This window comes from Juglans regia, chromosome 10, assembly GCF_001411555.2.
Source record: "Juglans regia cultivar Chandler chromosome 10, Walnut 2.0, whole genome shotgun sequence".
NCBI lineage: Eukaryota > Viridiplantae > Streptophyta > Magnoliopsida > Fagales > Juglandaceae > Juglans > Juglans regia.
In genome coordinates, this window is record NC_049910.1 from 23,957,311 (window position 1) to 23,980,797 (window position 23,487).

General features: G+C 36.3%; 1 protein-coding gene across 1 annotated transcript; it reads left to right on the forward strand.

Annotated features, from left to right (window-relative positions):
• The first annotated feature begins 21,143 nt into the window (after nt 1-21,143).
• Nucleotides 21,144-22,920, forward strand: LOC108979266 (photosystem I chlorophyll a/b-binding protein 6, chloroplastic). The gene is made up of 5 exons (XM_018949916.2): nt 21,144-21,415; nt 21,522-21,698; nt 21,846-21,883; nt 21,985-22,499; nt 22,622-22,920. The coding sequence occupies exons 1-5, from the start codon at nt 21,366-21,368 to the stop codon at nt 22,637-22,639; spliced, it is 798 nt and encodes a 265-aa protein (XP_018805461.1). The 5' UTR covers nt 21,144-21,365; the 3' UTR covers nt 22,640-22,920.
• The last annotated feature ends 567 nt before the right edge of the window (nt 22,921-23,487 follow it).

A 23,487-nucleotide genomic window follows, 5' to 3' on the forward strand; every position in this document is an offset into this window, starting at 1 on the left:
CGGTCATCATTCACACCAAGGCGAACTTGTGGTCCTTAGTGTTAGGGACAAGACCAAGGTCCCTAACAGCACGTCCTGCGCGCGTAGCGCGCAGCAGCCTAGTGCGCACGCCCAGCACGCATGTAGCTCAATGCCCCCGCGCAAGCCCAGCGCCCAGGCACCTTGCCTGGGCCATGCCAGCAGACCCCTACAGCAGCCTCAACGCCCAAGCCCTTATTTGGGCCATGCCAGCGCCCAGGCCATGCCTGGGTCATGTCAGCCACAAGCCTAGCCAACCTACCAACATGCCAGCCATGCCCATGGCCCATGCCATGGGCCAGCCTAGGCCACCAAGGGCCAACATATGTCATGGGCCACTTTGGTCATGCAAGGCCTTATCATTTTATCATTTTTATTTATTTTATTTAATAATATTCCGAGGGACCTATTGGAGGATTCCAATTTGTAATCTTTATAAATAGGACCCTTAACACCATGGTTTAGAACTTTTTGATCATTTGACATTTTTCCCATTATCGATGGTTTGGCTTATTCTTGTAAACACTTCGATGCATTTGCACTTGGGCTACTTGGGTAACATCTGTGAACCCCAAGGAGAGGATCATCACATTGCAACTCGTGAATAAGTGTTGTTTCATTTATCTATCTTTTGATTATTGTTTCATCACCTTGAAATCTGTGGATAGGTGTGATTCTAAATTATTCAATATATGAGACGTTTCCTTCATCTTTATGCATTCTTGATTTAGTGTTGAAATTGTTCTTCATTGAGTTCTTGAATATTCACGCGTTTTCATCCATATTGTTCATCCACATATTTCCCTACACCCATTTTGATCTTTCCCAACACCATAATTCCACCATTTCATTGTTTACCCTACTTCCCATAACTAGCCACATCCCATAATTACCCTTCATCCTTCATAAGCATTGAACTAGCCGAAACCCTAATTGATTCCAATCTTTCCATTCCTTCACTTACCATATTCGGCCACCATAAGTCTTCTCTCCATAAAACCCTAGCCGCTCACCTCAAGCTCTATAAGGTAACTCATTTCTTTTAGGAGTCTTGACTTTCTCACATATTCAAATTCAAATTCAAATCTAATTTCAAATCCCTTAATTTAAGGAATTGCAAATCCTCTTTAATTCCTTAAATCATTATTCCTATAATCACTCTAGTCAACCAAGACTTTCCTCCAATTGCCAAAACTGAAACCTTCCATTCTCGATCCTACATTTTAGGGATCACCTTATCCATCACCATATTTGGCCAACTCTAGCCACCAAACCTTAGCCTCACTCTTCCACATCATTCCCAAACCCTAGCAACTCATCCTACACTCAAACCCTAAGCCAACTCTTCTAATCTCAAAATTATCCTTAGCCACCAGACAAAATCCTAGCTACACTACTCCATACAAACCCTAATCATCATCCAAGTGGTCCCAACATCAAAAGCAACCCTTAAGCCGTCCACATTGCATCAAACACTCATAATCATCTCTTACAACACCCATTCCATCATCATCATCATCATCATTCTATCACTTAAACACTAAACCTTCATCAACCTAGGAACCCTTCATTACCATTATTGTTCAAAGACCAAGCAAGAGAGTAAGGTCACTCGGTCATCATCCTCACCAAGGGAAATTCGTAGACTTAGTGTCTAGGGACAAGACCGGGGTCCCTAACATTAATTGGTGCTTTCATTGAGAGGGCTACCTTGCTTGGCGATTTTGAGAAGTTCTCACTTCTCTAAAGATGTAAATGACGTGTTAACCCAAATTTTGTGAATTGGTTGGGGGAGACCCTTGTGGATTCCATTGATTTTTTTATTGTTGACAGGGGAGGAGAAATGAATAGTTTGATTGTAGGGGTCGACCACACAAGTTGGTGGAAGACCCAAGGTTGGACCTTTTGTGCAAGAAGGGTTGACTACCTTTGAAGGTGGGGGACCCAAGGTTGGACTTGTGAACCATGAGCAAGCCCCACCCACCAAATTGCAAGCATCATGCAAGGAGGCAATCAAGAGCCCAAGGGGCAACTTTTTCCAATCGGGGACGCATTGAAGCCTTGGAAGGGCATATGACAAGGCTTACCAACACCCTTAGTGAGGTCACCACTACATTGGCCGAGCTAAGGATGACCTTAAATGCCACTTGTAGAGAAAGTTAAGAGAATAGAAGGGCCACCATTGAGGCCATGAAGAGGGAGAACAAAGCAAGTCTTGAGAGGCTTGAGAGAAGATTGGTGGAGACTAATGGGCAAAGACCACCACCAAGCCCGAATAGGCAAGGGCATGAGGCCTTTGTTGATGGGGCCGAGACAAGTGTCACGGGGTCCGTTCCTGAGCTACCAAAACATGAGCTTAGAAGAGGTGGTTGAGTTGAAAACAATAGAGTGGTTGTTGAGAGATGGATTCCCAATGTAGACCAATGCACTAGAACTCCAAGTGTGAGAGAAGAAGATTTTGAGGCTGAGTTTGAGCATGAGCATGATTATGAAAGGCCTTATGGCCATAGAGGCCATTATGAGAGAAGAAGAGACCATCATGAGAGAAGATATTATGTTGACCACCATAAGGATAGAAGGGGAAACCGGAATTATGACTGGGGACCCAAGAGGCAACAGGTGGACTTTTCCAAGTTTAATGGGGGAGATCCATATGAATGGCTTGACAAGGTTGACTACTACTTCCATGCGTACGAAATGCCTAGACAAGAGAGAGTGTCGACGACATGTTTTTATTTAGAGGGAAAAGCAAGCAAGTGGTGGAGGTGGATCCGGGACCAATATGAGAAAGAGAGGAGAATATTGGGTTGGATGGCCTTTGAAAAAGCGTTTCTCATGCAATTTGGGCCATCTCCTACCATCAACGCCCATGGCCAACTTGCCAAGTTGAGGCAAGAAGGCAAGGTGCATGCATACATTGAGGAGTTTAAACAACTCCAAACTCTTGTGAGAGGGTGGTCAGAGGAGGCCCTTGTGGGCACATTTGTGGATGGGTTGAAGCCTTAGATAGCCAAGGAAATCAAATTAAAGCAACCTACACGGCTTCAAAAGGTAATGAGGATGGCGGAGATCCTAGAAGAGAGCACTAATATGGAGAAACGCCAATCTAAGGAGATGGAAAGTAAGGTTACTACACCCTTAAAACCAATGTTCCTTGGAAAGGCAAGGAGGAAATGGAGAGTGTTTCTAAATCTAAGTCACTTGAAGTGAAGAAGCTTTCAAGGGAAGAGGTCCAAGAAAGAATAAAGAATGGCCTTTGTTTTAAGTATGGTGAAAAATGGGGAATAGGGCATAAATGTAGATCGGGACAAGTGTACATGTTGGTTGATGAAAGGGACAATGAAAAGGAGGATGGGTACTTTGTGGAAGCATGTAGCCAAGAGTCCGATCAAGAAGAGACCAAAATTAAAAACAATAATGAGGAGGCTGAATTGTCCCTTAATACCTTGATGGGGACCCAAAAGCAGACCTCCTTGAGGGTGATGGCGTGGATAGGAACAATTGAAGTCCCTTTGTTGGTAGATAGTGACTCCACACACAACTTTATCAACACCAACATTGTTGCCAAGGCTGGGTTGAAGCCAATTGCTATAGAGTCATTTGAGGTAAAGATGGCTAGTGGGGACAAGATGAAATGTGAAGGGCTAGTGAAAGAAGTAAAAATGAATGTGCAAGGAGTGAGAGTAGTGGCGGACTTACATGTACTTCCTTTGGTAGAGCTTGATGTTGTATTGGGCAATCCATGGCTCAAGGGCCTTGGAAGGGTAGTGTTTGACTACAACCCCGCGCAAGCCCAGTGTCCAGGCACCTTGCCTGGGCCATGCCAGCAGGCCCTTGCAGTAGCCCCAGCGTGTAGCCCCAGTGCCCAAGCCCCTGCCTGGGCCATGCCAGCCATGCCAACGCCCAGGCCATGCCTGGGCCATGTCAGCCACACACTTGACCAACATGCCAGCCATGGGCCAGCCTAGGCCAACATATGTCATGGGCCACTTTGGCCATGCAATGCCTTATCATTTTATTATTTTTATTTATTTTATTTAATAATATTCCAATGGACCTATTGAGGGTTTCCAATTTGTAATCTCTATAAATAGGACCCTTAGCACCATGGTTTAGAACTTTTTGATCATTTGACATTTTTTCCATTGTGGACGGTTTTGCTTGTTCTTGTGAACACATCGGTGTATTTGTACTTGGGCTACTTGTGTGACATTCGTGAACCCCAAGGAGAGCATCATCACCTTGCAACTCGTGAATAAGTGTTGCTTCATTTATCTATCTTTTGATTATTGTTTCATCACCTTAAAATCCGTGGATAGGTGTGATTCTAGTTTATTCAATATATGAGAAGTTTCCTTCATCTTTATGCATTCTTGATTTAGTGTTGAAATTGTTCTTCATTGAGTTCTTGAATGTTCATGCGTGTTCATCCATATTGTTCATCCACATCTTTCTCAACACCATAATTCAACCATTTCATTGTTTACCCTATTTCCCATAATTAACCACATCCCCTAATTACCCTTCATCCTTCATAAGCATTGAGCTAGCTGAAACCCTAATTGCCTCCCATCTTTCCAATACTTCACTTACCATATTCGGCGACCATAAGTCTTCCCTCCATAAAATCCTACCCGCTCACCTCAAGCCCTATAAGGTAACTCATTCATTTTAGGAGTCTTAACTTCCTCACATTTAAATTTAAATTCAAATTCAAATCTCATTTCTAATCCCTTAATTTAAGAAATTGAAAATCCTCTTCAATTACTTAAATCACTTTTCCTATAATCTCTCTAGTCAACCAAGAGTTTCCTCCAATTGCCAAAACTGAAACCTTACATTCTTGATCCTACATTTTAGGGATCACCTTATCCATCATCATATTCGGTCAACCCTAGCCTCACTCTTCCACATCATTCTCAAACCCTAGCAACTCATCCTACACTCAAACCCTAAGCCAACTCTTCCAATCTTGAAATTATCCTTAGTCACTATACAAAACCCTAGCTACACTACTTCATACAAACCCTAATCATCATCCAAGTGGCCCCAACATCAAGGGCAACCCTCAAGCAGTCCACATTGCATCAAACACTCATAATCATCTCTTAGAACACTCATTCCATCATCATCATCATCATTCCATCACTTAAACATTAAACCTTCATCAACCTAGGAACCCTTCATTGCTATTATTATTCAAAGACGAAGCAAGAGAGTAAGGTCACTCGGTCATCATCCTCACCAAAGGCGAGTTCGTAGACTTAGTGTTTAGGGACAAGATCGGGTCCCTAACAAAAAAACCCTTAATGGGGTGGGGGCCGGGCTAACCTGAGACCCGCCCCGCCACTGTCCCATATTTATAATAAAAAATATTATTTTTTATATTTATATAAATATATTATATATAGATATATACAATTTGTTAAAAACTTGAATTCAAGTTAATGAATTGCTTTGGCCTCTTAGGTTAACCTTTATATAGGAGACCAAGACAATAAAATAGTCATTCTTAAGCAATATGAGACTTACTGTGTAATACAATAATCATTCTAAAGCAATTTGAGACTTACTGTTAAGTCTCACATTACTTAAGAATGACTATTATATTATCTTAGTCTCTTATATAAAGGTTGGCCTAGGAGGTTAAAACAATCCAAAATATAACTCTAATAAGTTTATATTCTTTTAATAAAATTTATAATTATATTATATTATAATATAGATATAAAAATAATTTAGACAAAAAAAAAATTATAGATCCAGTGAATCATTGGATTGAGCGGGGAGCGGGACAAGGTGCGGTTTCAACCCCACCCCCCGGGCATGGTGCGGGGCGGGTGCCCCCACCCCTCCCGCCCCCCGCCCCCCGCCCCTTGCGGGTAGCACCACTATTGCAGAGATCGTTTGTAAGGAATTTTTTGTAAGTGTATTTCCAATAATTAAAGAAAAAATTTATTCAGGTTGCGTTTGAATAGTGATATATTCTCAGGTATTCTATAAATAGTAGTAAAAAAGTAATGATAGAATATTGAATAATTGTGAAAAGTAGGTAAAAAGTAATAATAAAATAAGAGCATTGCTATTCATAAGCCCATACACCACACACCATAATTTTTTTTTTAATTTTTTTAAAGTTTTTTTTGGTTTTATTATTCTTAAAATAATTGAATTATTTTATTTATAATTCATATACCACATATTTAATAAGAGAATAAAATTAAAAAAATCATAAAAATGATGGTGTGTGGTGTATGAGGCTTAAGAATAGAATTTTTCATAAAATAATAAATAATAGTGAGGTATTCTGACAACTGTACCCAAACTAGGCCTCAGTTAATGATTCTGAGAAATTGTTTGTACTGCAGGATTTGCATATGAAACTTTGAGGGAGTATTCCACTAAAACTAAAACTCTTACCACTTAAGCCAATCCCCTAGGGATAAAATAAAATCGAACATTTTTCATTATTTTTTTAATTTGATAAATCTCATTAGACTCTGTTGATACATTTTTCTACTACGAGTGCTCAACAATAATATTAGATAACACTCTTCTCTCACGTAGTAGTTCTTGGTGATGGTGTGCTTGAAATAGTCATCCACGACTTGCTTAATGATAAATTACTGAAAATAAGAAATACAATGATTTGTGTGATTCAACATTGAGACTAAAACCCATACGTCTTGAGTGCAAAATCCACTGTAATAGAGTTTAATACAAGCTATATATCCTCTATCAGCTATCTACAATCACTCCATTAGAGTTCCCTTTAAAAAATGGTCTAGGAGTCCTCTAGTTCTTTTTTTTACCTACAATAGTCGATCCTACCCCAAAGGAAGCTAACGCTTTCTTTCAGTTGCCCCTCTCATTCTTCTAACCAATTTCCTTACTTTATGTCAAATTCACTCAGCTTTATGTCCTCTACTAGCTTTATATCTGATGAACTCCTTATCATTGTTCATCAACACCTCTAAAATGCAGAGAGTTTAGCCATAACCGATTTTAGAGAGAGAATGTCTCCCTTCTCTCTAAAACACTCCCAAAAAACAAAACCTGCTAGGGGGGGTTGGGAGTTCCAGCTGCTCCCCCCTCCCTCCCTCCCTCCCTTCACTTCTGCCCATCTTTTACTTTATGTGTTGTGTTTTTGTGTTGTTTTGCATTTTTTTAGGTCAAATAAGGGAGAAACGTCAATTTGGGATTTTTCGGCGACCAAAAGCCTACACATGGCCCACCATGGTGTTCCCCAGCCGCCGATCTTCAAGACTACTGAACGCGGCACCAAACGAAGGGGCACGTAGCACGCACGTGTGAGTTGAAGGTGAGCGCGTGGCTCTCACATGCCACTGCGAGAAGTTTTCTACCGACGCCACACTTGGCATTTCTGGGGCAAGCGACTTCGGGACTTTCAAGATCGACTATTGGGTATACTCCAGAGTGGTGCATGTCCTTCAGGAACCATTACAACCCATTTCCCAGTGTTTTTTTCAGTCCAAGTTTTTCTTTTGTTTGTAGATCTGGTTTTCAGTATATTCAATGTATTTGCAATTTATTTTGTTTTAGGTAAAAAATAAAAAGAAATAGGTTATTGGACTTGGTGTCCATAGCAAAAGAGTCCCGCTCCTCCTTTGGAGGTTGGTGGGTGATAATACTCCTCCTCTTTGGGAGGACAGTGTGAAAGTACCTCTCTTCCTTGGGAAGAGGGGTCGTTTAGTTCTATTTTTACAGAGCGATTTCTCTGTGTTAGGAGAGAGTTTATAGAAGTTAAGACAATGTCTGCCACAAAGAAATTTGTGGGCATGGGAGCCCCTAACAGATAAGTAGTTTGACTTATAATATGGATTTTCTTTGTATTAATTTATCACAGCTGTAACTTAGGTTTCATGAAATAAAATGAAGTCTATTTCCATAAAAAAAAAAAAAACTCCTTATCATTGTTTTCTTTCTCTCTTTCATCCTAACATAGTGGGCTGTAATCATGGGCTTTTGATGGGCTTAACACTTGTACTAATTTTACCCTCAATTTGAACATAGTCCTAACATAGTCTCTGATATTATTTTAAAAATATATATTTAATATATGTTGAGAAGGTAAGTGATGTTTATTTTATTTTTGAAAAGAAATTTTGGGGGAAGCGGGATAGCCATCACTTTGGCATTGTAGGGCAAGTCTGTGTCGCTAAGTAGCTGGTGGATGACCATCACTTCGGCATGGTGGATGACCATCCTATCTTCTTCGCCATCTCCTCATACTTGCCCATGAGATTGCGCAGTTCGCCACGCATTCACTTGTGTTCCTCTTCTTCGGGTGATACACTGCCTGTGTTTTGCGACTCCCTTCCGTCTGCTCAGTCTTGCTTGGTTCGGAACCTCCCTTGAACTTAGTATTTCTTTGTCTTAACATTTCGTTCTCTCGCTAGAGGGCTTCCGCGTCTAATTAAGGTCAGCAGTTTCACAAGTTTCTCAATTTCTGTGAAGCTTTCTTCCATGCTTGGCGATGTAGACTCTTGCTCAAGAGTTACACGAGAGCACGTTGTAGGCGGCAAACAAAAGGCACGCTAACACTGTTAGGTCGAAATAATATCAGATCCCACAGACGACGCCAACTATTGATGTGTGTTTTGTAGCCGCCAAGCAACAACGATGCTCTTGTACTGCGCCAACTGTTGATGCATCTCTAGTATACTTGTTACATGTCATATATATGGAGTTGGCATTTTGATAAATTTTAAAATTGAACTACCACTTACTTTTACCTGATAAATATGGCATGATAGCTGTAAGATTTATGATTGTCAATAGAAAATGGTGCAATGAAATCTCACATTTAGGGCTATGTTCAAATTGAATTTGAGTGAATTTATATTGTTCGAGAAAGTTGAGGATGTACAAGCTCCATTTGGATATCTCAAAATTTAGTACAAGCTTGACCTACATGAGAGTCGGGCTCGAAAAGCTCAAACTCGATTTAATTGTCAAAAGAGAAATGCTTTGAGTCTGGAATTTGGGACCCATAAAATGTCCCGAATGAGACTTTTTTTTTTTTTTTTTATCGAATGATTAAAAAAATATTTTTTAATGATGTTGTGAATTTTTTATTTTTTTTAAAAATGTTTATGATGATTAAAAAATACATAAAAAAAAAGAAAAAAAGAAGAAAAAAAAAATGCTCTATTCAAGACACTTTTTGGATCTCTAATTCGAGACTCATAGCAGTACTCTTGTCAAAAACTCAGCTCAAAACTCGAGCTTAGCTTGGCTCATCTCAATAATTCTTTTTAGTTTCTTATTTCTGTTTTTAAAAAGATTATAAATAAATATATAAAATAATGGATAGGGATATGCTCACTACCAATTCATAATTTATATACAATTTTATATATAATAATATTTTTTTATTAAATTTAAACCCATCAAATCAAAAGTAAAAATTAAAATTAAAATTAAAATAATATTATTTTATAACATAATAATTATAAAAAATTATTATGCTGCAGTAATTATATCATTTCTCTAAAATAATTAAATGAATGAGACAATAAATATAAATTAAATGAATGAAAATCGTAAGTTTTATTGATTTCTAGTCAAATTATACTCCTACAATATTACAAGTTATACTTACAGTTATAGTTATTGGCTTATAGCTAATACATATGGGTGCGCGCACGTGCGAACATAAATGTTAATATATATATATATATATATATAAATGTTTTAAATATATACTGTTACTTTATATTTAACATATTCGTGCATACATATAATACCGAGATTTGATAACATATTTTTATTAATATATATTTGTGATGACAACATATACGAGTGAAGTTACTAATCAAATAAATTTTTACAAGAGCGTGTTTACAAACTTTAAGCGACTGAAGTTAAGTTCTAGACGAGTTGCATTGTTTAACGTCTCGTTTGGTTACACAAATAAAATAGAATGAGATGTCCATGAATAATAGTGAGAAAATTTATTCAAATCATCTCACTATTATTCATGGACATCGCATTCTATTTTATTTGTGTAACCAAACGAGGCGTTAAATAATGCAACTCGTCTAGAACTTAACTTCACTCGCTTAAAGTTTGTAAACACGCTCTTGTAAAAATTTATTACTAATAGTGAAATGATTTGAATTAAAATTTTTATGGAGTTTTGAAAAATGAGAGATAAAAAATTGAATAAAAAAATTATAAAGTTAGAAGATGGTTATAATATAAGTTTTAAAATATATATTTTTTTAAATTTGAAAAAGTTGAATTGTTTTTGTATTTTATTTAAAAGTTTGGAAAAGTTATAATGATTATGTAATGTAGAGAAGAGCTATGCTTTGAATTTCCTTTGTATATTGAGTTGTGTGATATAAGGATTTTAAATAGAGTATGAAAATAATAACTATCCTCCTTTACAGCCTATATATATCATAAGATTCAAAAATTCAAAGAGATTACATATCCAACTATCTTGATTCTGAAAATCTCGTAGGTGAGGAGTTTGTTGTGGTGAGTTGAACTCCTAAAATAAAGGAGTGTTTTTCAGTGGCCATATTAATATGTTCTTCTACACGCCCCCTCAATCGAAGGGGTAAGGAATGAACCCTTAGATTGTCACGTAGAAGCTGAAACCAAAGAGAAGGTAGTGGCTTCGTGAGAGCATCAGCATATTGATTCTTGGTGGATAGAAGGCGGACATGGAGTTGACCACAGAGAACTTGATCACGAACATAATGAAAGTCTATTTCAATATGTTTTGTACATGCATGGAATAGTAGATTACTCGTGAGATAAGTTACTCCGATGTTGTCACACCAAAGTGCTGGAGGCTGCACAATTGAGACATAAAGATCTGAGAGCACTGATTTGATCCACTGAATTTCAGCAGCTGCATTTGCAAGAGACTTGTATTCCGCTTCGGTACTCCTGCGGGTAACAGTCAGTTGTTATTTGCAACTCTAGGAGATTAAAATTTTTCCCAGATAGACACAATAAGCACCAATTGAGGGCCTATCATCACAATCCGATGCCCAATCTGCATCACTAAATGTCTAAAGTTGAAGATTTTTATTAGATTGGATCAGTAAGGCATGGGAGATAGTTTCCTTTAGGTACTTTAATTCGTTTGACTGCTGCCCAATGAGGCTCTTTGGGATCGTGCATATATTTGCTAACTTTATGGATGGCAAACGCAAGGTCAGGCCTAGTAAAAGAAAGATATTTTAGCCCACCAACAACGCTCCTGTATAGTTGTGGATCATGAAATGATGCACCATCAGATTTTGACAAAGGCTGAGACATAGACATAGGTGTAACACAAGGCTTGGATTTATCCATGTGGCTGCGAAGAAGAAGATCAAGTATATAATGACGTTGAGATAAATAGAGACCTTTGTCACTTATGATAGCTTCTATGTTGAGGAAGAAGCTAAGCTCACCAAGGTCTTTGACTGCAAAGTCTTTCTGCAGCAGACTTATCACTCGATTAATTGAAGCAAGATCAGCATCAATTATTATAATGTCGTCAACATATATAAAAAAAAATGATAATAGAACCGTGTTGATAAACATAAAGAGAGTGATATGCTTGGCTCCCTTTAAATCCAATAGCCTGTAGTTTGTCAGTTAAGCGAGAGAACCACACCCATGGTGCTTGACCAAATCCATATAAAGATTTTTTAAGTTTACACACATGGCACGGTTATTGAGGATGAAGAAACCCTGGTGGTTGTGCCATATAAACATCCTCATGCAAAAGACCATGCAGAAAAGCATTTTGGACATCTATTTGACGAAGAGGCCAACCACGGGAGCAACAAGTGATAATACCAAGTGAACCGTTGTAGGCTTCACAACAGGCTGGAAGTTTCGGTAAAATCAACACCCTCTTGCTGATGAAAGCCTTTAGCAACCAGACGGGCTTTGAAACGCTCAACACCTCCATCAGCCTTTCTTTTAATCCCGTACACCCATTTACAACCGACAATATTAGCATGAGGAGGAGAGGGAACCAAAGTCCAGGTACCATTAGTCATTAATGCATCGAACTCCTTGTTCATAGCCTCTCGCCAACCGTGGTGTTTGCCGGCATTTGAATAACACGTTGGTTCCTCATCAGTATTTGTTATTGTGGCCATGAGTGCTTTGGGAAGAGGATATCTGATGTGTGTGTTCGAGGGTAATTTAGGCTTGTGGATATTATTTTTGCAGTGGGTAGTCATGGAATGAATATTTTGAGGTTGTAGTCGAGGTATGGGGGGTGGAAGGGTTGTTGTTGGAATATCTTCATGGGGATTCAAAATGAAATCCCTGACAGGAGGTTCCAAAGCAAGAGCATGATCAGGCTGAGGACTTGTCGGAGTGAGCATATCCGGCGAGGGTGGTGCTACAATTTGAAAATCAGAACCTGTTGATGGAGTGGAACTAGCACGTGACAGTTTGAGATTAGTAGGAAGAATAACAAAAGTTTCATGATTAGGAGGACATTAGACTGTGGTGTTTTATATGCAAAGAGAGACTCATTGAAGACTATATGACGAGAGACAAAGACTTTGCCAGTGGAGACATCTAAACATTTATAACCTCGATGACCAACACTATACCCAATAAAAATGCAACTTCTTGATCTGAAATCCATTTTACGTTTATTATATGGGCGTAAATAGGGCCAACAAGCGCATCCAAACACTTGTAAAAAATGAAAATCTGATTTGGAATGATTGACCATTTCATAAGGTGATTTATGCTGTAAAATAGGAGATGGTAAACGATTTATTATGTAAACAGCTATCAAGAAGGAATCTTCCCAAAATATATTTTTGTAGATCAGAATGAGCAAGTAAGGCAAGACCGACCTCGACAATTTGGCGGTGGAGTCTTTCAATGGCTCTAGCTTGTTGATGTGTATAAGGGCAAGTTATACGGTGAGTAATACCTTGAGTTTGTATATATTGATTCAGGCTGCGGTATTCGCCACCCCAGTCGGTTTGGAGGGCCTTAATTTTTGTGTTAAATTGACGTTCAACAGCAGCTTGAAATTTAAAAAAACTTGTAATGCATCATATTTAAGTTTTAATGGGAAGAGCCATAAGAATTTGGTGGAATCATCTAAAAACCTGATGTAATAACGTGCACTAGTAGTAGATAAAACTGGAGCTGGCCCCAAACATCCAAATATAATAACTGTAATGGTTTTGAAACTGAAATATGCAAATTTTTGAAGGGTAAAATGTGGCTTTTGGCCAGCTGACATTCAGAACAAACCGAACATGTTTTATTCTTAACAGGAAAGGAAAGTGCCTTATGAATAACAGGAAATGAAGCATGGCCTAGGCGCCGATACAAACATTGGCAGAGACTCGAACACTAGAGAGAGTTTGCGGCTAAAGACGAGCAAGCGATGTTGAAAAGTCGTAAAGGCTGTTACTAAGTGGTCCGCGATGCAGGACGTTCCCCAAGTAATCTTTCACAAAGAAGAAAGAAGCATGAAAGTCAAAGAAGACATTGTTATCAAGACAGAAATGTTGAATAGAAAGAAGATTTTTTTTTTTAAATATCAGGAACGAGTAAGATTTGGTTAAGAACAAAATACTTTGAAGGAGAGGAGATAGTGGAAATGCTACTTTGGGCGATTTTCAAACCTGCACCACTTGCCACCTGAATATGATCTTGACTGTCATAATCCTCATTTCGAAGATGAATGTTGTTCAGATCATTGGTGAGATGATGGGTAGCTTCTGTGTCGGGATGCCACTCAGCATCAGCATGTGGATGATTCGCAGCAACTAAAGCTTGAGGCTAATGATTTTGGGGTTGTTGATCCTGGAAAGATACATCAAAATGATGAAAGCACTTACGTGCATTATGACCTGGTTTTAGGTATACCTGACAGATAACTGAGTTATATCCACTCTGATCTCGGTTGTTGAAACGGCCACCATGACCCCTGTTGCGATAGCCACCTCCACGACCATAGTTTGAGGGTTGAAAGTTTGTAGTAGGCCGAGACTGAGATTGATAGTGTTGCTGAGGTTGCTTACTTGCCATATTGACGGAAGCAGCAACTTGGATTGTTTAATGATGGTGGTTGATCTGTGACTCCCTGATACGGAGCAAGGAATATAGCTCCTCCAAGGTCACAACATCAGATCGAGAGGCAACGGTGGAAGCCAAGGAATCATACTCTTGGCCAAGTTCAGCACGAACGTAAGTGATAATGTCATCACTGCTGAGTGGTTGGCCATCAAGTGCAAGTTCATCAGCCATGCGCTTGATGGAAAGAAAGTAATCATTGGTAGACATAGCACCTTTCTGCGCATTAGCAAGCTGAGTGTGAATTTGAATAGCTTTGGCATGAGAAACAGAGGAGAAATTTCTTTATAGTGCAAGCCAGACATCACGAGAAGTGGTGTATGTCGTGACTTGAGTGAGAACATTCTCAATAAGAGTAGCATTGATGGTGGCAAGTATTAAGAAATCCTGACGAAGCTATTGATCATATTGAGGATTTGGAATTTTAACAATATCACCTGAGGTGGGATGAGGGGCATCAATTTCTTTGGGAGGGGGCTTTACAGTGCTGATTAGTGTACGAAAGTGCACTTTAAATACCCTATTATTGGACTAAAATGTTAAAATGTGATTAGAAATCATAAGAATTAATGTGTATTCTTGAATTAAGTTTCTATTTATTTTGGGATACTTCTAAATAGATTTTTATGTTTAATTTCAGAGTTTATAAAAGAGCAAATCAAAGCCCAATCAAATTCAAAGGAGGACTTTCAAGCAGGCAAGACGTTGGAACAACCTAAGAACTTTCAAATAGTGTAGGACTCTTCAAATAAGGATAATAATGGGATTTTAGTATTTTGATCGTAACTTTTCACTCACATATTGGATTGATGTGATGCTTAATGCGTTGAAAAGCTATGTTAAAGGGCTAAAAATTTGTCTGTAGTAAATATTTCTAAATTTGAACTCCTGAAGCACGTACATGACTGCCAAGATGAGTCCTAAAATTTAGGCATTTTTTACGTAGGAATCATGAAGACATTAGGGTTTCTTTCCTACCGTATATAAGCATATCATTAGCACGAAATTGGGGAGGTTTTCAAAACTCTTTTGTTATATCATTCCCAATTCATTGTTGATATTTTCTTCTCTGACTAATCATAAAATTTAGAATTTATTCTGTTTATGGATTCAGTCATGTCTTTTCTATTGAATGGATTAGCTATTTGATTATATTTGGATCAATTATTTATCTATATTGATTTAGTTCTTTGCTGCAATATCGCCTCTAAGTATGTTGTCATCGTTGGATTTTCTCAATAGTGATAATAATTTACATATTTTAAAAGTGGTGAATGATTTTTCAAATGGTTATATTTGGTTTAATTTTAGTTTATAAATCTATACATTCCGATTGTGAATTTTGGGAATTGAGTTCTCAATTGAGTTATTCAATGAATTAAGAATAATTAAAATACCAGATTTGTGCAAGGGATTTCCGATGCTTTACTGTTCGTCAAATTTGAGTACTTTTTTCGTTAGTCACTTTGCTTCACTTTAATTTGTATTTAAAATTAATTTTTGTTCTCCATTAATCATTTAATATTTTTCTTTAGTTTCTTTGTTCTTTCTGCTATTCTTTTAATTTATCTATCTTTGGAATCGATACTCCAAAGTTGTGATATAGCTATCATGTTATTTTTTGGACGTAATTAAATAGTGCCATCAAGATAGCCAAAAACATCTTGGCTACGAAAGTAAGGTAGGGCTTGAGCTTTCCAAATGGGATAGTTGGAATGATTTAGTTTGACACTGATAGGCTGTGGTAAATTTGAGAGGGATGGAAGGGTGGGCAGGGTTGCTGTAATATTAGAGGTGGATGAGAAGGAGATGGCCATTTGGGACCAGACGTTGGCCTTTGTCGTGCTCTGTGATACCATGTAGATAAGAGCTATGCTTTGAATTTCCTCTATATATTGAGTTGTGTAATACAAGGATTTTTAATAGAGTATGAAACAATTGTCCTACTTTACTGCCTATATATCTTAAGATTCAAAAATTAAAATAGATTACATATCCAACTATCTTGATTTTGAAAATCCCGTAGGTGAGGAGTTTGTTATGATGAGTTGAACTCTTGAAACAGAAGAGTGTTTTTCGGTGGCCATATTAATTCGTTCTTCTACAAGTAATGATTAGATAAAAAAGTTAAAAATTTTAAATTTTAAATTGAAAAATATTTGTATTTAAATGATATTTAGATGTTGAGATGAAATAATATAAGATGAGATAGTTTCAAAATTTTGTGAAACCAAACCAAGTCTTAAATTAGGCAAAATCTCATATTTACAAACGGATTTATTTAATAAATAAATTGAGTGCGAATTGAATTAAATGTTAAGTAGCTTGTTCAGAAATACTTATGCCCACATTATATTGAAACTTAAATACTCTTTATAATAATTTGAAAAAACTTCAACTGTAACATTATATATATATATGTATATAAAATATATATATATATATATATATTTAAAACATATATAAGTTGAATGTGACTTGAGCATTTCTTGGATTGTTACAATAGTCTCAAGCATGTTTGAACAGATAAAGAATTCTCAAAATTTTTAGAACTTTCTCATAATCTCATTCCTAAACATCAATAAAACAAAAAATATTTTTCAATTTCAAGTTTATAATTTTTTCATCTAATTATTACCTAATTATTATCCAAACACAAAAACAAATACAACTTTTACAAATTAAAAAAAATATATAATACAATTTTTATAAATTTCAAAATAAAAAATAATTTTATAATATTTTTATTTAACTTTTCGTCTCTCATTTTTCAAAATTCAAAAAAAAAATTCTTCAATCAAACTATTTCACTATTATTTACAAAATTATGAGATAATTCAAGTGTCCAAACATGCCGTAACGTGATCAATACGAGATTGAAAAAAAACTTTTGTATATGGTATAGACAACGAATTATTTTTAACACAAAACGGAATTGGTTCAAGGTTGCTTAATTGACTTTCTAGCGGTTTACACGTGATCAAGATGTCATGCAAATACAAATTTGAATGCAAGCCATATGTTTATATCGAGATAATGTGAGGAAGATTGCTCAACATATATGAGTGGGTGAAATGGTGAGATGTTAGGGTCAGTCCAAGATTAGTCCCTGCGAAAGCAGTTGATGAGATACAATCACCTACTGACTAACCTGGTCAGCTGCTTGGGTTTGAATTATTGGTGACTTTGTATTTATTTGTTTCTATTTATCAATGAAATTGTGTTTATATATATATATATATATATATATATATATATATATATATATACTAGTACCGATGGACAACCGATGAGATGATCCTATGCAGTGTAAATGATTTTTTTAATTTTTTTCTTCTTTTCTTTTAATCATTTTTTACATAGCTTTAAATATTTTTAAAAAATAATAAAAATATATAAATTCACTAAATAAAAAAAATAAAAAATTTAATCGATCATTTTTATTGATCAATTTTATCGGTTCAACTAGCATTTATATATACTTTTTATTGAAACAATCAACTAGAAGCAGCCACGCAGTGAGTGTAAAGTATACACTGCTATAGTGGCTTCTCTCTAGCATTACTCTTTTAGAACTTCTCGTAATTTTCTTTCAAAACATCACTCAAATAAAAAATACTTTTTAATTTTAATTTTTAAAATTTTTCATGTAACTACTACTTAATTATTACAATTTTCAAAGATTCTAAACAAAATTAAAAAAATAATCTAATTTTTTCAAATTTTAAAATAAAATTAAAATTAAAAAAAAAAATTTAAACAATTTTTTTCCTTTATAATATTTTTATTCAATTTTTTCTTTCTTATTTCTCTAAATTCAATAAAACATCTTAAATTAAAACATTTTATTATTATTCACAAAATTCTTACCATGCATTTCTCTATCTCATCTAACTACCAGCGCCAATCTTGAAAAACACACTAAACCCATCAATATTAACTTGTAATTGGGGTTTGAAATCAATTCACAACTTGCATTAATATAACAGAATAAATATTAAATATTAAATCCATTTAAAATTTAGATGTCATATTTTTAAAAGTTGAAAATTATGTAAAAAAATTTATTAATATAATATCTTATGAAAAGGTAAGATTATCATGTCTATATTCTGAAATTGTCATACTTAGCGTATAGCATTAAGTTGAAGTTAATGAATTATACAATCTTAAGGGATTCATGATCTTATTCATTGTTCACTAATAAATTGATTAATTAAACTCATGGTTTTATGATGAGATGAAAGCACTATAGTTTATATCTTTTGTATTTGAGTGATGATACATGTATAAACCTTATTCATAATCTTTTATACGATCATACTTTTATAAGTTATTTTATTAAAATATTCCTCATTTCAAACATAGTTGTGTAAATAATTGTAAAAAAATTGTGTATAATTTTTCTTTACATTTTCTTTCTCTTTGATTGGATACACTAAATTGTCGCAAATAGTGTACTTCAATATTTCTTGTCCTCGTTACATTTGTTTTTGCAGATGAGATGAGATGATATAAGTTGAGATGAAAGTTAAAAATTGAGTAAAATATTGTTAGAATATATTTTTTTAATATTATTTTTGTTTTAAGATTTGAAAAAATTGAATTGTTTATTTTATTTTGTATAGAGATTTAAAAAAATTAAAATGATTAGATAATATGAAATGAGTTAAAAAATTTTATGAAAACAAACTAGGCCTCGAGTCGACATTCCCAGCCTTTGAACCACATTTATCAAAATTATGGAAATACTTCTGTTTCATTTTTGCTGATTGTAAACATATATGGTTTCATCCTTGATCTGAGGTGAAGACATTCTCTCAGAAGATTTTAGCATAAAATCAAAGCTCACTAAATATTCTGGTGGGAAAAGGAAAGTACAAGCAGTGATCTACTCAGCAGTAATAGAGATTAGAGAGAATGAAAAAAGAAAAAAGCAGTAATGGGGATTTTGAGTTGGGCTCCCGGATAAGAGACTTTAGTCCTAATTAGGTGTAAATTCAAATCGAAAAATCAGAAAATCGGATCAGACCGGACCGAACCGGATCGGTTTTACCGATTTTGAACTGGTCCGGTCTGGAACCGGTTTTTAAAACGTAAAAACCGGTCGGTTCCGGTCCGGTTCCGGTTCTGGGATTTTTTGGACCGGACTGAACCGGACCGGACCGATTGATTAAAAAAAATAAAAAATAATATTTTTATATATAAGTTTTATACAAAATATTTTATATATATTAAATATTAATATATATAAGTTTTACAGTCCCTCTTCGGAACAGACGGGCTGCTCTTTAGGGGTAAACAACCTCCAATCACAGTAAGACACGTAGATGATTTCATAAATTGTAAAATACACCATTTTCCATCCGATTACACTCCTTCCCCCTTCCCTTTCACTTTCCATTTCACTTTTCAGATTTCACTCGTTCGTTCACCCTTTTCCATCATCTTCCTCCATCGCCATTCGTTCCAGAGCTTTCGCCGCCACCAAGCTCAGTCGCCGCCGCCAAGCTCAGAGACACCACTTTCCTCCATATAATGTGTATAGAAACTCAAATCAGATAGAGTTAACATGAAACTGAGCATCTACTTCACCAATTCGCAGCCTCTACTCTGTCGCAGCCAAAACACACTATCACTGACAATAAAAAACAACAAAATAGAAGCAGCAACCCTTATGAGAAACTAATCAAATACTAATAAATCCAAAGAGACTACTAATAAAAACCATTTCTGAAAGCAAAAAGAACTTGATTATGTCAAGCTGTATTAAGAAATTGTAGCGTTTACAAGTAGGTTTTACAAGGAAAAGAAACCTAGAATTGTGTAAATTTTCTATGAAATATTACATCAAACACAGGGTGCCATAATCAAAACAAGCACTGTAAGCTTAAAATTCATCACCCAAGCACTGCCATAATCAAAACAAGCTCAAAATAATCAAGGAACTGATCGGGATGATGTTAATGGCAAAAAAATCCCAAAAATCATACCCCCAATAATCCGACTTGCAAAATATGGGGATCGCGAAATAGCCGTCGATGGGGGTCGCGAAATCAGTCGGTCGATGGGGGTCGCGAAATCAGGCCGTCGATGGGGTCACGAAATCAGTCCGTCGATAGGGTCGAGAAATCAGTCCGTCGATGGGGGTCGCGAAATCAGTCCGTCGATGGGGCTCCTCAAATCAGTCCGTCGATGGGTAAGCTTAAGGTGGAAGACGAAGGGGGACGGAACGAAGGGTGCTGGAAGACGAAGGAAACCGAAGGCGGTGAACTTCTTCTGCTGTGAACGAAATCGCTGGGAGAGGAAGAAGACGAATGGGTCTGCAGATTTCACTGGTCAATTTCGTTCGTTTCAGAGTCTTTTGTCCCTTTTGATCTTCTGTTGGGTGGGTGCACGATAACTAAATTGGGTGTCTTACGTGGAGAGTTATTATTGGGGGGCTGTTATGTTGGGGGAAACAGACCGACCGGCCTGAAAGTATTCCCTAAGTTTTATATATAATGTATAATTATAAATTTTTATGTGAAATTTTATATATAATATATATATTCATATATGAAATAATTTCTTATTATAATTTATAAATTATTTAATAAAATGTTAATACTAAATCACTAAAAGTTTATAACTAATACTAATATATAACTTATAACTATATCAATAGTCTAATATTAATACTATTATATAGTCTAATTTATTAATAAAAGTATAAAACAGTTTTTTTTAAATCAATTTTTTTTTTATAAACAAATTTTTAATTATAAATTGTGAAATTTACATTTTAAAAAAATCAGAAAATCGGACCGGAAACCGGTAAAATCGGAAGTACCGGTTTAGGAGGGTAACCGGTGCGTAATCGGTTTTGAAAAATACAAAACCGGTACATACCAATTCAATCCTAGATTTTATCCAAAACTAGATCGGACCAGATCGGTTACACCCCTAGTCCCAACCACTCAGGTTATTCGATTTTGAGCTGTACGCACAAAGGATTGGGTCAGATCACTCAAAGCTGATCTTGTCCACAAAGCCCAAACTCTGCACTTCCATCTTCTTTTCCATATCCGAAACACGTGCCAAGTTCAGCTGCCACTGGCTCATCTTCTTTCCCATTTTGCTTTATAAAACAACCGTTGTGAATTATCCATATCCCAAAGAGTTGATAAATCCTCAGATTTCTCAGACCACAACGATCGAAGCCTTGCCAAAAAGCCACAGACTTTTACGGTTTTAGAGGCACCCTTCTGGCATCCATGGCCTTAGCCATTGCCTCCAGTACTGCATTTTCAAGCCTCCCAACAAGGTACGTACTCATAACTCACATTATTTTTTAGCTCTGGTCATGGCATTCAAACAGATTTTATCCAACGTGTGCGTCTTCATTTCAATTGATTTTTGTTTGGAAACAGGGAACCGCATCAACGATTTTTTCCGGGAAAATTCTCGACTTGCTTACCTGTAGGGAGGGGAACCGGTTCCAGTGCGATTAACGCAACAAAAGGTGTGTCAAGTGTATGTGAACCACTTCCTCCGGATAGGCCTTTATGGTTCCCAGGGAGTTCACCACCCGAGTGGCTTGATGGCAGGTGCCCAACTTTCACTGTAATTAATTAGAGCATGTGCATTAATTTCTAGTATAATTATCATTGAACATTATCAGTTTAAATTCATTGAAAGCAGTTTGGCATCTTGAAGACATCACTTAACTTTCTTAATTTCCTGTCAAATTGTAGTCTTCCTGGCGATTTTGGCTTCGACCCCCTTGGATTGGGTATGCGTTTCTTCCATTTTTTGTTTTCGAAACCAAAATATTCTCACTTTCCATTTGGGTTTTCTTGAACGTCTCTGATGGATTTATCTTTTTCTCTATAGGGTCTGATCCAGAGTCACTTAAATGGTTTGCACAAGCTGAGCTGATGCATGGCAGGTGGGCAATGCTTGCAGTGGCTGGAATTCTGATTCCAGAATTTCTTGAAAGATTAGGTTACATCGACAACTTCTCATGGTACGATGCTGGTACTCGAGAGTACTTTGCAGACCAAACAACCTTATTTGTAGTGCAATTAGTCTTGATGGGTTGGGTGGAGGGCAGAAGATGGGCGGATATGATAAATCCAGGGAGCGTTGACATTGAGCCTAAAGTTCCACACAAGAAAAACCCAAAGCCAGATGTTGGCTACCCAGGTGGGCTATGGTTTGACCCCATGATGTGGGGGAGAGGGTCCCCTGAGCCTGTGATGGTGTTGAGGACTAAAGAAATCAAGAACGGGAGGCTTGCTATGCTTGCTTTTGTAGGGTTCTGGTTCCAAGCCATTTACACAGGAGAGGACCCCATTGAGAACTTGCTGGCTCACATTGCAGATCCTGGTCACTGCAACATCTTTTCGGTACTGCTTTCTGACTCCACTGTTTTGCAGTCACCTAGGAAATTCATTCGATAATTGCTTAGATTGTGGGGAATTTAAGTGCATGTTTTCAGTGAATGATGACAAATGTTTTATATTTGCAGGCTTTCACATCACATTAGAGTTGAGAATTTGAGAATCGGTTTGTGAAAGACATATATATCAAAATTGGTAGCATCAAACAGCCAAAAGCATGCATGCAGTTTCTCTGTTATTCTTTTGATCTCAGCTAGCTGTTACTGGTTTCCAGAAGCGAGCAGTTGTATATATCAACAAACCAAGAGTCATCGATCTGAACCGTGATTTGTTTTGTTGCAATTGATGATGCCATAACAAGATTGATTTATTATAAATAACTGTTACATATATAAAGAGATTATATATAAATAAATTTATAAATTAATGTAATTTTACATGATGCGTTAGATTTATTTTATACTAAAAATAACTTTATAATAAGATATACTGCATCAAACTACATTAATTTATAAATTTATTTTTATGTAATTTTTTTATAACTAAAATATTTCTCAATTAATTTATTATAATTTGGCTTTTATTTTGCTTCGGACTGAAATTCGTCACAAAAGATTATTTTTCATAATAGCTTACCCAAACCGTACAAAAAGGTGGAGGATTTTAATGAGTTCAGAGTACGTCAAGATAGATATTACATTCGAACTTCACTTTTTTGTGATGCTTTAAACAGTCAACAAAATGCAATTCAGACTATTAATAGAATAGAAGATAATGGAAGAAACTTCTCCATTTTTCATTATGTACGTTGAGTGGTATTTATACACAAGAAAGGAATAAGGAATAATGCCGATTTGTTACAGTAACTTGAGAGAAGAAATAACTGATTTCTCTACAGTGCTTATTCTAGAATATTATTCAAGAAATTTGTTGTAACGTTGGTGCGCTTCTGTTGTAAAGTGTGGCTGATGGCAGTGCTCTGTTTTCATGCCGG

What these genes read in the sequence shown, in the direction of transcription:
- LOC108979266 (XM_018949916.2), top strand. Translation starts at nt 21,366, where the DNA reads ATGGCCTTAGCCATTGCCTCCAGTACTGCATTTTCAAGCCTCCCAACA. An exon ending in CCCGAGTGGCTTGATGGCAG is followed by an intron (nt 21,699 to 21,845) that starts GTGCCCAACTTT and finishes GTCAAATTGTAG; the next exon opens with TCTTCCTGGCGATTTTGGCT. An exon ending in CTTCGACCCCCTTGGATTGG is followed by an intron (nt 21,884 to 21,984) that starts GTATGCGTTTCT and finishes TTTTCTCTATAG; the next exon opens with GGTCTGATCCAGAGTCACTT.